At 36.4% G+C, this 15,572-nt stretch overlaps 1 protein-coding gene across 1 annotated transcript in view; it reads left to right on the top strand.

Moving 5' to 3' along the window:
- The window catches only part of USH2A (usherin), a 392,303-nt gene that overhangs the window by 282,870 nt on the left and 93,861 nt on the right, over positions 1 to 15,572 (top strand). The window contains exons 45-47 of the mRNA XM_061990105.1: positions 1,329 to 1,531; positions 3,260 to 3,372; positions 9,917 to 10,115. Coding sequence (XP_061846089.1) covers positions 1,329 to 1,531; positions 3,260 to 3,372; positions 9,917 to 10,115 — 515 coding nt within the window. The remainder of the gene's footprint in view (positions 1 to 1,328; positions 1,532 to 3,259; positions 3,373 to 9,916; positions 10,116 to 15,572) is intronic.

Here is a 15,572-nt window from a genome sequence, read left to right as displayed (position 1 = left end):
AAAATCTGAGAATGAAATTGATTGATTTTTGTTAGGGTTGAGATCAGTCATCCTTCCATTATAAAATTTCCGGTATAAAAGGAAAAAGGTCTAAAACGCTAAAATGCTTAAGTGCTGCTTGTCATCATGTGGTAGATCAATAAACTTTCCCACTGAGACAGAAGCAAAAGCTCTAATAGCAAATATTAACCCAGTTTGTTCTCATCTTCTCTTGCGTATTCCTATCTGTGTGCACTAAGTTTGAAACTGAGTTCATATCAATAAATAGTGGAATTTAGAAACAGTTAATAGGTTTTTTAAAAGATTTGTTCTGTGAAGCGATGTGCTTTTGACATGACAGTCATACAGAGGGCCTTTCCTGAGTCACCAGAACCTCTGTGTGTAACTTCAACCTCTAAGAAAATTCTTTATGAGTTATTTCTATGCCAGTGGGCAAGTGCAGGGGCAGTGGTGGGGGAGAGGCTGAGGATAAAATAATAATAAAAAAATTATACTTCTGAAATGTATTTAGAATGGTCTTTCTAATCTTTTTCTTTATAAAGTCTCATTATAAACATTATAATATCATTACCTCAGAAGCAAGTGTTCCAGGTCATTAGCTAAGCACTTTAAATGAGGATTCCATTTCCTATCTGATGCCAAAGGTCAGCACCTTTTGTTTATAAAATACAATTGATCATAAGGAAAATTTTTTAACTGGTGAAGATAAGTTCATGTGATTAAAAATAGGTCTTTGCATGATTATTTCTGACACACTTAGATAATTATGTAATTTAATGCTAAGAAATGTGTTGACTTTTTTTTTTAATAAGTGTTAGACTTCATCATTACCTATAGTAATCAACATTCAAAACCATTTACATAATGACAGTATTGCATATTGCTTCATATTGCTTCAGCTATGAGACTGATAACGTCACGTTTCACCAGACTTAGAGTATTTTGGTCTCAGATTTTACTTTAAAATGCTCTCTTTTTTACCTTTTCTTTTTTTGGAAGAAAGAGGATTAGGGGAGACATAAAAGTAATATTTGTATATTGGCAGTGCAGATGGGTGAATAATTTATCATCATATCTCACTGGCCACATACCACTGGTGATTGACACTGTGCTGTTGGTATAAAACATTTTAGCATCAGCTCTCCTGGTTTCTAACTGCGAGTATAATAAGCCAATTTACAGAAGACTACAGACTGTGATAACTTCATCAGAGGAAAGCAGATAAGCAGTGAGCCCTTTGCTAAACCTAAATACTAATCTGCATTTGGTTAAACAAGTGCTTTTGCAGAGACAGCTGGAGTTTATTCAGTTTCTTCCTTTATTTCTAGAGCCTGAGGGCATGTTCCCTCCAGAGGTTGTCATCATCAACAGTACAGCTGTACGTGTCATCTGGACATCGCCTTCAAACCCGAATGGTGTTGTCATAGAGTACTCTATCTTTGTAAATAATAAACAGTACAAGACTGGAATGAACGAGCCAGGGTCCTTTCTTTTAGCAGATTTGTCTCCGTTCACTGTATATGATGTACAGGTTAGATTTTTTTTTCTGATTTGTGTCATTTAATTTTACATGAAAAATGTATTTCCAAGTGGAATATTGTTTCACAAATTTCTTTGCACTGATTTCTTCTTGCACTGATGTTTGCATGTGTATATATACCAGGCATATTTTAAGTCTGTGTACACTTTTGATAATACAAATTTCCATTATTTTTTTTCAAACCATCAAAACTCCATTTACTTTCCCCTAAATGCTCTGTGCTACAACATTAGCAGAGCCCCAACGTATATTGCAAAGAGGCAAAGATTCTACTCCCACTCATTACAAGAAAATTGCAATTGTTTTAGAAACATCAGGCATGCATAATATATCAGCACGGAGAAGTAACGAGGTTGCATTTGTCATTCTTTTATCACTTTTTTTCTCCTTATCCTTCTGAGGAGGACGCAGAGCTGATCACTGAAATCATAGTAGTATGTTTATGCTCTTAATAGGTACAATCGGGTAAGAAAACACCATTCGGGTGTTTTCTCTGCTTTACTTTTTTTTCCTTTTTTCCTCACTATTCATATATCTTATGAAGGGTAAAATACTTTCCATCCTTAAGTTGTATTAATATAGCCAAGTATTGCAGTTTGATTCTTAATTGTAACTCTTCTTGTCTGTTTCATTCAGATTTGGTTTGCATTATATGTAGTACCGTGTATACTTCATTCTGAAAATTTACATCCAGTTGCTGCATGCCATAAATAAACATCACAGACAGGCATACTGTAACAGATTTCTGTGTTCTAGCCCCTCTGAAACAGCAAACCTCCATTCATGAATACACATATGACTTTCTAAATGCCTCTTGGAAACACATTTGTCTTTTCTCAATAACAATGCAAATTCACTGTACTGACTCACTTATAGACCCTCTATATTAATTTACCATGGCCACCTTTTGTTGCTTGAGATGTTAATTATTCTTCTTTTCTGCTTTCCTGGTCTTTATACTGAACTTACACTTGCATCAACGTGACGGGTAAAACTGAAATAAGATGGTTTCATTTTTTGTTTCTTTTGATTCTTTTTCTTCTTGTCCTGGAAACATTATTATCTTTAATGCATGTGCATCTTACTGATAATCTTACTATGTTATCTCTCCTTTTTTGTGCTCTTTTATTTTGAGTAACTCCTCTGTTGACAACAGAGAAACATTACTAGCTATTTCACTTTGCCTCTGCTTAGTTCAATCCCAAGAACTGAAGGAGTAAGTTTTTACTTCTGTGGCTTTTTTCATAACAAAATATATTATTCCATTTTGCCTTTTTTACTTTTAATTTTCCAGAATAGATATGAAGGAATAGAAAATATTAAGGGAAAACCATCCTTATATTTATGTCTGAATATGTGGTAAGTGTAGAACATTTATTCGAGACCCCAAATCAAATAATGTTTTTTTCACTGTTTTATATGTACGCACAGAAAAACAAATTCACCGCAACTCTGTTGGTGATAATTTAATAGAGAACAGCAATTAGTGCCAGAGGGCAGCATGTACTTTTTTTCTGAAAATTATGTGGGAAAATGTGATACAATGCCACATATCTGTGGTAGATATACTTATCTCAAGGCTGCAGTATTTTCCTGTCTGTATGGAATCTGTTAAACAGAAAAGAATAAAATCTTGGATGAAGAGAGAAGTCTAAACAAGTAGCAGAACTGAATAATTTTTACATCTGAGTATGTGAATCTTATGTTTTTCTTCTTCAGATTGAAGCCTGCACAATATATGCCTGTGTGAGAAGCAATGGGACCCAAATTACAACTGTGGAAGATGAGCCAAAGCAACTGCCAGCACCCATTATTCACATAATTGGCTCAAGGTACTATGCTATAGGTGGCTTTCATATATCAGAGCAATTTGTGGCTGGAATGGGGACCAGAATGTAAGGTTGTCTTCTCTCAATCAGATAAGATGCATGAAAAAATCCAGTATAAACTCTGAAAACATTTTCATGGTTGTTGTTTTTGGTCTTGGACTTTTTCGACAAAAGAGCAATGGAAGCAATCTCATCCTTGGTTGGTTGTACGTACCCATCTGGGTATCACTGTGCTGTGATAATAAATAAAGCATAAGTGGAAGTAGTTAAGAGAAGAAGTGTAGAGGAATGAAAATTATCACATTTTGCTGTCAGTTAAGAAGAGGAAGATTAATGCTCAGGGAGCAATGCGATGCTGATAATGGAAACTTAGAATAATTGTGGGTAAGGAAAGAAGTCACCTATCACAACAGTAAGAATTAGTAAGCTATCTTAAAAGGCATGCATATCTATGTCTCCTTGAACCACTATTTGCAATCTCTCTATCCACTACATCCACAGGCATGGGCAAACTTCTTAATTGTAAAGGGAACATCAGATTTCCAGTCCTTAGAAGCAGCCAAATAGTAATATACACAGTGATTCTTCCAAAGGCAGACAAAGCTAAGCTCGCTAACACAATTTTCAGAATTATACCAACAATAAAACAGTTAGCCTCCCATGTTTATGCTATTGTTCATGTGATTTTGTTACATTTCTGGTGGAGTATGCTCATTAGCAGCATTTCTTTTATGGAAAGAAAACAAAAATGTTTTTTTAAGTAAGAAAAATCTAACATCTGAGCCTTCAAAAACAACCAGCAGAATAGATTTGCTTCTCCAGTCTCTTAGGGACTTTGGTTTGCTGTTTATCATTTCTGTATTTTGCTTGAATTCAGCATTTGTCTCTGTATGGGAGTGAAATTAAGTTTACAATTTTTCTGTCACACATAAAGATACAGTCAAAGCTTGTGAGCTGATAAGAACTCAATTCAGGATCTCATCTTTTGCCCTTGGCTTTAACTTGTGTATGCCTTTGTCTGTATTGTCTGTACTGCAAACACTTATGCATGTTTCTGCTATTATATATAGACTAAATATGTCATAACACATGAATGCAAAAGGATCAAAAATGCCTTCCTACTTTATAATCTGCTCAGCCAGAAACAGACTCTGTTTCTACACTGCCTTTTCCTACATGTCATATTGTCATCAGCTGTTCTTATATCCCAAAAGAATACTAACTACTGATCGATTGCCCGGACATGTCTGGCCGTGGCCTACACGTGCCCCGGGTAGTTCATTTATTTGCCACGGTGGATTTGCTAGAGTGGAATTTAATCAATAGCTAATTCATTAATTCTGGTCCTTGAGTATGTAGGGATTGTGCAGTGTAAAAATGACTGGCTGGCTTCAGCTTTGATTGAAATATGACAAACACTACGGCTGACAGCTTCAGCGGGTGCTGGGCTGAATATGAATTTTGCTTATTACCCTTCATAAAAAAAAATATTGGTCAAACAACCACTTTGTGCAGACAAGAGGACATTTTAATACATCTCTGTCATCAGACAGAGAAAAAAGGCATTTCTAGGGTATAGACTCATGGGATACATGAGATATAATACAGACTGTGCAGTTTATTGTCTTTAATTGGAATCATGGTGGTTTTCCCTCTTATGAATCAGTTTTGGGGGCTGTATTATTGATGAGAATGCTGTAGGATAATGTCTTTGTAGCATTCACAAATAATTGTTTTAAAATTTGCCTCAAGGTGCTGCATGACATAAATTATAATTTTACCCACCAACTTCTTAGAAGTCTTTCTGGTAGCAGCTCCATCCACACTTTTCTAATGAAGGTTATACCACCAGAACCATTATAAATACCTTACTTTTCCACCCCTTACAGTTAATAACTCAGCTTTAGGCTGAAACTTGGCACAAAAGGTCACAGTCCTGGAGTGATTATTTTATAATGCCAAACTTCAAATAGAAAACAGTATGGGACCCAATCCTGAAGTCCTAATTCAGGTTCTGGTTTGCTGTGCTACTTATCTGGGTTTTGAACTTTTTTGTGAGGAGATGGAGAGTTCATATTCTATTCAAATGAAGAATGTTGTTTTGTTTGTTTGGTTTTTTTAGTTAGGATTTCAGGTTTGTATAGCAAAGAATGTTATTTTATTGCATGGTTTAGAAAGTTCTCTGGATACTTCATACATGTGAATGCTTACTTAAAGTTTACATAGTGGTGTGTTGGAAAATAGTTAATTCCCTCTTAAAATACTTTTCTTTCTGATTTTCCTTGTAAAACAGCATGCTTAGGTTTTTTTCTAATACCAATACTTAGTAGCAGCTGTGTTCCTTTCAGAAAACTGAGGCACGAGGCACGTGGACCCCTCCAACAATTCTGTTCAGTGCTTAATTAAAAGCTTTACAGCTCTGAAAACACCTCATGACAAGCCAGGGAAAATCCTTCATAGCTTCATGAAGAGAAAGCCCTTTATGTATCTTGCGGGGAACCACAAACCTTGGTCAGGGTGTAAAAGTAAAAAAAAAGATAAGGACATAGGAGAAAAACTAGGTGAAATCTTTGCTTCCAGGTTCAGTATCATGGGGCTTAGGAAGGTTTCTGGGTGTGTGAATCAGCTGCTCCTGGAGAAATTTTTTTAAATTAACATGTTAGTTGGAAAGATTTTAGAGAAAATTGATAAAATTTATAGCAATAAATCATTGAGATGATGATATTTGCTCAGGAGTTTGGAAAGAACTCAAATATAAAAATGTCAAACTACTATGCTGCGTAAGATATCCTTTAAACTGGTCATGGTACTGGATGAGACAGTGTACTACAATCCAAGGGCATCTGGGCTCCTAGAGATCATTAAGTCCGAGCCTCCACACTGGGAAAATGGGTGGAAGGTGAAAAAAAAACAAAACCAAAAGAGTTTCAAAACTATGTGAATAAACATGAAATGCTGGTGAAGATTGTTGTGAAATCACGTTCAGCCAACCTAAGACAAGCTAATCACAAATATCCAGAGCACAGGGAAAACAATGGCTTCTCATGTGTGCTTAGTTTCATAGCACTTCCCCTAAAGAGTTCAAGACAATGTTCCCACATAGGAAACCTGACTGCGCTCTCTACTTCAGTAATGGGGAAAACAAAGCACAGAAAGATTTCTCTTAGAAGTTTGTATCAAGACAAACATGATGTTATTTATCAGACTTTCTGTACTGTGTCTTACTGCCTCTCTAATTATCTTAACACTGCAGTCCATAATACAGCAGATAGTTACCTCTTGTGCAATAACGCTGAAGCAGTTGCTCAGTATATGTGATGAGTATGTGTGAGGAAAGTATTTTCTCCACTGGTCATTAATATTAACACTGTTTCCTATCTTAAGAATGTAATTTTTTTCAATTCCATCCCCTGAAAGTAAAATCATTGAATCTTAGATTTTTTAAAAAAATTGACTCTCGTATGTGATGAGATTGACACAACATTCAATCTCAAGATCCAAAAGTGAGGCCTTATTATATTTTTCATCTTCATAGCTAAATCTTTACTACTGTGAGAAAAAAAAAATAAATCAGGAGTTCTGTTCATGATTTAGGGACACTTGAAGCTGACAAAACCCAGAATTTCCTTTCTAAAGTCTGGTTTACCAAAATGTATCTGAAGTGATATCAAAGATCTGAAATACTGATATTTTTCATGAGTTTAAAAAAAAAAATGAATTCTACCTGGGAATATCAGGATGATGTCCTCACATGCTTGAGCCAAACGGTTTCAGTTTATTGTTGCACTGAAAGAAAATACATCTTTGTGGATTGGTTTGAAATTGTTCTTTATCTCCTGGAGTGGCTGCAGTGCTTCATGGGCCTTGTAGTCTGTAACAGCTTTTTTCTGTGAGCCTGGTTAGGCTGCATTTTCTGTGGGAGGGAGCACTGCTTCAGTGTTTTCACCACATTGAGAGCAGCCACAGAAGGGACTCATCTAGCATGTGAACTACCATAAATTGCACATGCTTGAAGCGATTGCCTCTGGATTGTACTCCACATGCCAGGTGTTCTGCATTCATCTGTGCCTAGAATTGCAAGTCTACTTCTGTAGTTCAGACTGTGGATCCTTCCTAGCCTAGATGCAACTCTATTTTATCTGAGGGAATAACTGAGAGATTAAGGGAAGGAGAGGGTGGGCGGGCTCCACTCCCATGTTTCTATGGTATCAAATGCACAGTACATGGTACATACAGCTGCAGGCTAAAGCACCCACCATGTCCTATCAAATCTGGTTTTCAGCTCAGCTTGGGGTATTTCTTCAGATGTGGGGTGTCAAAAAGCCTCTGCTATCTGAGCTGCTCATTATTCTTGCTGTGATGCTTTCAAAATGATCATGATTTGTCATGGATAGTAAACATCAGAAGGCATAGACATAACTGAACCATTCATAAAATTGTGAAGGAGTCTGCTTATCTCTGAGTCATTGTTGAATGGTCACTCTGAGTTTTACACTTTTGGTGACACTGGTCAGTGAACTTTTATGCCACGTAATTTTCTTTTACATTTGCAGCTTTACACGATATCAGGCAATGTCCAACCTAAATGTGTATCTATAAATTGAATAATAAAAAAGTGATTGCTTGTTAAAAGAAAAAAATATATGCTGAGCTCTGCAGAAAAGCAAAACGTTGAAACCACTGCATCAATTTTTAAGCCTAATTTGAAATTATTTTAGAGAGAAATATGACTTGCAAAACTGCAAAAACTAACACAATACTTTGAAAATGCACCTTTGAAGGTCTGAAATTCTCAGAGAGTATATAATTAAAAAATATGACTGGGAATGCTTTCTTTGCTCCTGTGATCTGTACTGTGCAAAGAGCAGGAGAGAGTTACAACAGCATCTATAAAGGTTGAAGTCCTAGTCTTCTTTTCTGTATCTTTTTATCTTCTTCTAAAGTTTATACAATATATTTTCCTGCCTTTACATTTTTCAGTCAGGTCCTGTAACATTATTTAAATGTAGACTCATGTGCGTGCACAGGTGTATGTTCATGTGTATGTGGTAGAAGATATAGTGAATACACAATAGCCTTGTACAGAATATAGAATTAAATCCATGATACAGATAAAGACCTTGGAAACATAGTGGGAACTCTACAAGTCACCTATGATGTTATTCCCTCATAAGACATTTTAATCCTGTTCTGCAAAGGCTTATTGCTGTGTGTTTATTCCTGTGTATATACCTCAAACAAGTAAAAGAATAGTTATTTTTGTTCAGTTAACATGTCAAAGTTTATCTCAGCAGCTGCTGTTTCACTGTACTTTCACTTTAAATTAGTGCTAATTTGTGATGTCACTGGCATTCTGACAGTAGCTATGTAACTGGAAAATGGAGATTAAAAAGAGGTACTTAGAGCCCAAGTTGTCAGTCCTGCTATTGATCTTCATGTAGCAGTTGGACCTCCTTCTCTGTACCCAGAGTCCTAGTGAAGGAAATGTGTTTCTTGCAGCATTCCAGAGTAATTATACAAGAAATTAGGTTGTCATTTGAAATACCAATGTAAAATGTATACATTATAAGACAGAAAATATCTGTTTAAATGTCCCTTTTGACAATTTTAAAGTTGTAATATTAAATCAGATTCTAGAGCCAATATCTGCAAATTTTTGGTAGTGGTATGCATGCTATAGTTTAAGGTGATTTTTCCTTTGAGACACTTTCTTCCTTAAACTGATGCCGATCTGATATCAAAGCTGAAGTCAGCCACATGTTTTGGTTTTTTGGGTTTTTTTTTTGCAGACAGTCTTTTGCAGGCTGCTGCAGTCATGCTTTGGTGCTCCAAGTGAGAAATCTTGAGTTTTATTTGTGATAAACACTTTCTTACTTCTGATTTTATGTCAATGAGCTAATGATTACTGATGCTGCAGAATACACTTTAAAGCAACATGCATTTTTTTATAATGTTTTTGAAAGCAGGGAGAAGGCAAGATGAATACAAATCTGTTCCAAATGATGACTGAGCACAGTGTGAGTAAGCTGCACTGGTGACAGCTCAGAGAGCAGGGAGTGGTCTTTTGCCCCTCAACTGCCCATCCTCTACCAGGTTCCTATCTGAGAATAGAACAGTCACACCAGCCCTGACATTAGTTCATGTACGTCTCTCTTATAGCACCAATAAGGCATGCTGAAGCCTTTTACCTACCACTCAAATGAAAGATGTGAAGTGATAGAAAGTTTCTTACACATAAGTTTCCAGAAGTATGAATGAAGTATCTTTTAAATAGCAATCTTTAAAGGCTTTGATTGCATGTGTGATTTCCTTTCCCAGAGTATTAGCACATATTGATACTTTTTTAAAAAGACCTTTTACACCTTTCGATTATTACAGCAACTGTGAAATTCACCATACAGATTGGTTTGTACATTTCAAAATATTTCACTCCCAGGGAACTAGTATAAATTGGAACTACTATAACACTAATCTGTTAATGTAAGGATCCATAGAAATGTAAATACATTCCATATTTTAACAGATGTTCATTTTCTGCTTATTGTAGATCTCTTCAAATCAACTGGGCATCACCAGGACAGCCAAACGGCATTATCTTGGGATATGAACTCTTCCGTAAAGCGTGGCAGAGGTGTACACCATCAAAGACTCCATGGAGTAACACAAGTAATAGAAAGTGTATCTCATTACAATGTAAAAAGGAAGAAAATGTCTGTGGAGAAATGTGTTATCACCCAGACTTGAAGGTACATGTCTATCATTGAGTTAGTTACGTAATGAAAAATTATACTTTTAGGAGGAATGTATAACCCAAACCTCTTTAGTTATCAGAGGAAGGGAAGTGGAGGGTTCTGCTTCTTTTAATATTTTTAAATTGGGGCTCTGATACATGCCTTGAAGCTTGTTAAAATCAAATAAGGATGTTTGAACTCAGTACAGGGATAGATGTGCAAAAATTTGCAGCAGTGTATGTGAGTCAGCTGATGAGGAGTTTTCTTAAGTCTGTGATTGTTGATTACACTTCTCTTTTTAGAAGAAATTAATTGGTTAACATTTATGAATGTGTCTTGCATTAAGACTTTCTTTAATAGCATAGTTCTGAAGTGACTCCCTAGATTGTTTTCATTTACTACATGATGGTTCAGGGTAGATGTGGTTCAAATACAGGCCAACTAAATCCTTTGCATGAGAAGCTAAGCCAAAACACGTATTCTAAAAACTCCTAAAGTATGTTTCAGCTCTGGATGGGGACTTTAGGCTCCCAACCAGTCTGTAGACCACATCAGTTCACAATTGTGTGCATTTGAAGTTTCTTCCCTTCAGACAACTTAGCTCCCCATGAAAATGTGCAGATGTTTATCCCGAGGTATCAGGCTAAATCTGATCCAAAATAAATCTCTCAAGCCATGTGCAATGGAAGTTGGAGGAATCTCAGTATCAAACCTCTTGAATGTACTGATCCAATCCCATTGTGATAAATTACATGGTGAGTATACATGCATATAGATCTGTGTAGTTATTTTTGCATCCCACTGGAACAGTCAGTTTCACTCAGCTGTATGCCGTAAATCACATGCTGTAAACTGCTGGAGGAGATTCTCTGTCAGCTCAAGTATTCAGGTGGAGCACACAATAGTAGCTCCTATGCCTCCTCTGGCACACAGTGATCACATAGGACCACTTAAAGGCCATAGGAAATTTTCTGGGGGTATACAGAATTGCAAGAACACTAGTAAAATTATAAAGTTTCTCCATGTGTGAGGAATCTTTCCTTAAAGCCTAGACATGGCAAATGGTGGTTATTGACATGACGTGGTGGGGATTTTTTTTCCCCTCTCAAATTCTTCCTTGGCTAAATGCTTAATTACCAGATTCTCCAGTACAGAAAATCTATTTAGATTCAACGACAAGTGGGTGGTTGTTACATGACAATGATGAGCAGCTCTGAATGGGATCCATTGTGATTTGTCAGATGTATTTTTAAATTATGGCTATTTTCAGGTTAATCTTCATATGAGTTCCTGTTTAGGAGTAGAATCAATAGCATAGCAGGAGACTGTAATGGTTTATATTGACAAATGAGGTAGAAAATTCTTAGTTTGAATGTAAGATTCAATGTAATGAAATAGTGTCCCTATTTGTCAAAGGCATCGTCACATGTTCCATGATTAAAGCAAACAATATGTATTCACAAGATTCCCTGTCAGACAAGACAGTAATTAAGGGAATGAATTATTTGAGGGGTTAAAATGAAAATACAAATTATTCCAGCCAACACAGCTTTAGCTTTTGAATTTCCTTGAAAACAATACTATACTAAGCATAAGTATTTCTGAAATCTTGCAAGTAAATTTACTTAATTCAGAGTTCTGGCATATTTTCCGACTTTTTACTAGATCTTGCACATGTATGAGTTAAATTTTAGAAGTTTTCTTCTCCATTTTTGTTTATTCAGCCTTAGTATGTTTATGGTAATTTTGAGTTTGGTAAGTGTCCATTTGTTTTTATGGCTTCCTGACTTTCTAATTTTTTGTAATTAATTTTGCATTATTTTGTTATAATGATCTCTATATTCTCAGAGACTGTGGTTAGGAGTGGGTGCTGTTTATTAAGTAATGGATATATAATAAATGCCTGAGAGGTACACAGGAAACTGAACCACTCATACACAAAATGGCATGGGAGTAATTTTTTGTGGGTGAATTGATTAGAATTCTCCTCCCAATGATTTTCCTGATTTGTTTTGTGTATCCACATTATCCATCTAAAATGTCTGTAAGAGGTATCTGCAGAGCTCCTGGTACATCCATGTTCCTCTTAAACCAGAGTCTGCAACAGAGACAACATAAGTCCTTATGTGGCAGCCCTCTGTCTCACAGAATTCACTGTCAGTCCATGCCAGCTATAATGCAGAAGCATTTGAGCTAGTATATGTGGTCCCCAGATTCCACAGTCTTCTGGATAGAAATGAAGAAAAGCAACACTGACCGGCGTACACTTGTTATGAAAAGAGAGCCTCTTGTGACAGTGCCAGCTGCTGTTCCCCATGCGATAGTTGTATAGCCAAATGCAAAGAGATGACACCGAGAATTAAACGCTGAGCAGCTTAAGTAATGTGCAGATCCAGAAAAATAAACAATTTTTTTGTTCTTTTGATGATAGACTGGTCAACAAAAGCAGGCAGATTGTATATAAGTAGTCCTGATAGACAAATAGGCATTCTCACTTTTGCTCAGATCCTTTATTGCACCTTACACACAAGTCACAATTAATCTAGTTTCCCTCTTACAATTTCCTTGGACTCTGAGGTATATAATGAGAAGAAAACTAGGCATCATACAAAAATAATGTGTATAATGTCTTGTGTTATTTATTAATATTACCTTGTAGATTTATGGGTTATATTTTACATCATCAGTTTATTGTAGCACTGTACTGCAGAAAAATAGGGATTTACTCTGATTTCTTATGTACATAGGAAATCATCAAAATATAATCCCATCCATCCATAAAAAACAACGTATTTCAGTAATAGGAACATGGGGATGTGTTTTTAGTGCACAGCAGAGTGGGATGCAGGGGTTCTTTGCTTACCGTTGACTGAATTGTGTCCAGATAAGTAGTACCGTTAGATCAGAAAGGCAGTGCCAAACAGGGTCACACTCATATTAGTGTACTGAAATTAGGATCCAGCTTAGTATCCTTAGTATCCACTGGGATGTGGTAAATAATCCAACTCGCTCAGAGCTGCCTTGGGAATCTCTGAAAGAGTAAATGATTTTTTCACTATATAGGATATGTGCCACACGCTTTCATATAGGCCTGATATTGAGCCTAATGAAGACCAACAAAGATTCTTGCTGTCCTAGATAAAGTTTGCACTAGAGCCCTACTTGTTTCCAGATGTTATGATAATGCTTAGCCTTGTATCCTTACCCCGGTGTTTTTAGTCAAACTTGCCTGGATTTAAAATTTTTGAGTGCAAACACAATTTATAAAGGATTTTTTTTGCATGTAGTTTTGCAGAAGAGCTGAGAATACACTCCTGTGATGGATTTGAGCTGCCAGTAGGGTACTGATGTTCCCTGTACCTTTTACAGTAGTAGACCTGGACTGCCTTGGTTCTTCTAAGCTGCCAAAATCGACAGTATTTTCCTAGCTGTTTTCAGTAAGGTGCTATCCATAACTCTATCCATATTTGAAATACCAAAACAGATATCAGCTTATGGAGCACATATCACAAGATCTGCAGATATGTAGTTCAGTTAGCATGGGAATGTGCCCTAGCTTCACCCATCAGGCCGTATAATCTCAGAACTGATGGGGAAGGCATTCCTATGTTATCCATGAAGCTACTGAACTGTCATTTTGCTGTTACTGGCATCCTGAGGTGAACTCTGAAAATAATGAGGCAGGCACAGTAAAAAAGTAATTAAAATAGTGGCATAAAGGCTAATAATTTCTGTACATAATGGATCATGAGTACGAACATCAACAATTAAAAGGGTCCTGACTGAAGGTGTTGAAACAGGTTCAGCACTTTTGATTTTCAGTAGCAACAAGCTGTATAAATCTGCAGCTAATGAACTAATCAAATATAACTCTGACATTACAAGGAACTACAGGCTTACTCCTTTACTCATTGTAATTAACATGTGCCATTTGTTAAAAACATCAACAGGACTCTTCTCTTTGAGCACAAGAGGAGCCAAACAGTGGCTTGATAGCTTCCCTCAAAAGCATGATTTTCAGGAGTGAGAAATAACACATCTCAACACTAGGGAAGGATATTCCATCACTATTTATGTAAAAAAAACCTATTCTTTTCAAGTTCTTCTGGGCTTAGAGAACTTTAAAAAGATAACATTTCATGTATAGTATGTTGTAACACACCTGAAAAACAAGCAATGAAATTCATTTTAGTAAAACTATATATAGAATAACAGATCAAAAGCTGTACCAATTAATAAAAAGAAAACAGCAGTTTGAGAAAAGAAATGTCTGAGTTAAGTATACTTAGGAAAAAAAGTGTGTCTATATACATTCAGAGATAATTTAAGTAAGAAGGAATGAGCCTTGCTAATTTAAAATATTCCCTCTCACATGAGAACATGATGGGTCAATCATTACTCTGGTGTTTGCTCCACAGGCAGAAATTTTTAATGAACTCCTGTAGCTAATAGGAATTCCTTAGAGTGTTTTGTGAATTGCTATTTCACAAATTGGCTCTGGCAGCAAGCGTTTGACAAGAGGGATAAACATGGCTGCCTAGCACATCTGTTTGTTTGAGTAAATCAGTCCTAGCTCAACTGGCATGTGTCCATAAGGCCAGATAATATCCTTCAGCAAAGTCTTCAGCAAGCAGAGGGATCAGGGATGACACAATTTTAATTAAAAGAGTTGCATAGATAAGTTTGGACCATTTTTTAAAATTGTTAAAATATTGTGTAATCCTGCCTGCCAGATTTGATATCCAGTTACTCTGAGCTAGTGTCATGGCTGACTGGGCCTTTCTCAGGTGTCACAATAAGCCTTTCTTTTTGCCTGGCCCTTCCCAGTTTCTGTGCTCCTGGGTCATAGTTCTCTATGGGTTTGGATGAGCAGATAACTACAGGATTGATTTGTGAGTAACTCAGTCTACCGTTATTTTTAAGAGCTCCCATGATAGCTAAGAATGAACATCTTGTATCATCTGCATAGATGGCAAAGATCTGGTTAGCAAGCATATGTCAGACATTGAACCCTTTGTACGAGGTTCAGATCTCTGACCTGCCTAAAATGTTGGTGTCACTCCATCTGATCGCTACAAGGCTTCTACTTTCATGTACTTACTAACACCATCCAGTTGGGACTGTCACTTTTAGATCTAAGAGGATGAGATAATAATAACCTTTTGCCACTATAACTTTCAATCCATCTGCTTTTCTTCTTTGTCTATGACATAATTTCAGCATTACTTGAATGAGTTTTATTTTATGGATTGATGATGCAGAATCCTTGGTCTGAATATCAATGCAAATAGAAAGTAACTATTCTATAGAGGACTGCCAAAAAAATGTTATTTAACAATTTACAGCCGACTGCAGAGGATGTAATGGAGCTACATAATAATAGCACCAACTCTTTCAGTAGGTAATGCCAGACGAGTCTGAATACATTTCAGAGCTTACTGGATCCCTTTTTGGAAACTGGACATAGTGTAT

Source organism: Colius striatus, chromosome 2, assembly GCF_028858725.1.
Source record: "Colius striatus isolate bColStr4 chromosome 2, bColStr4.1.hap1, whole genome shotgun sequence".
NCBI classification, from domain to species: Eukaryota; Metazoa; Chordata; class Aves; order Coliiformes; family Coliidae; genus Colius; species Colius striatus.
This window is presented reverse-complemented; position numbering and strand designations above follow the sequence as displayed.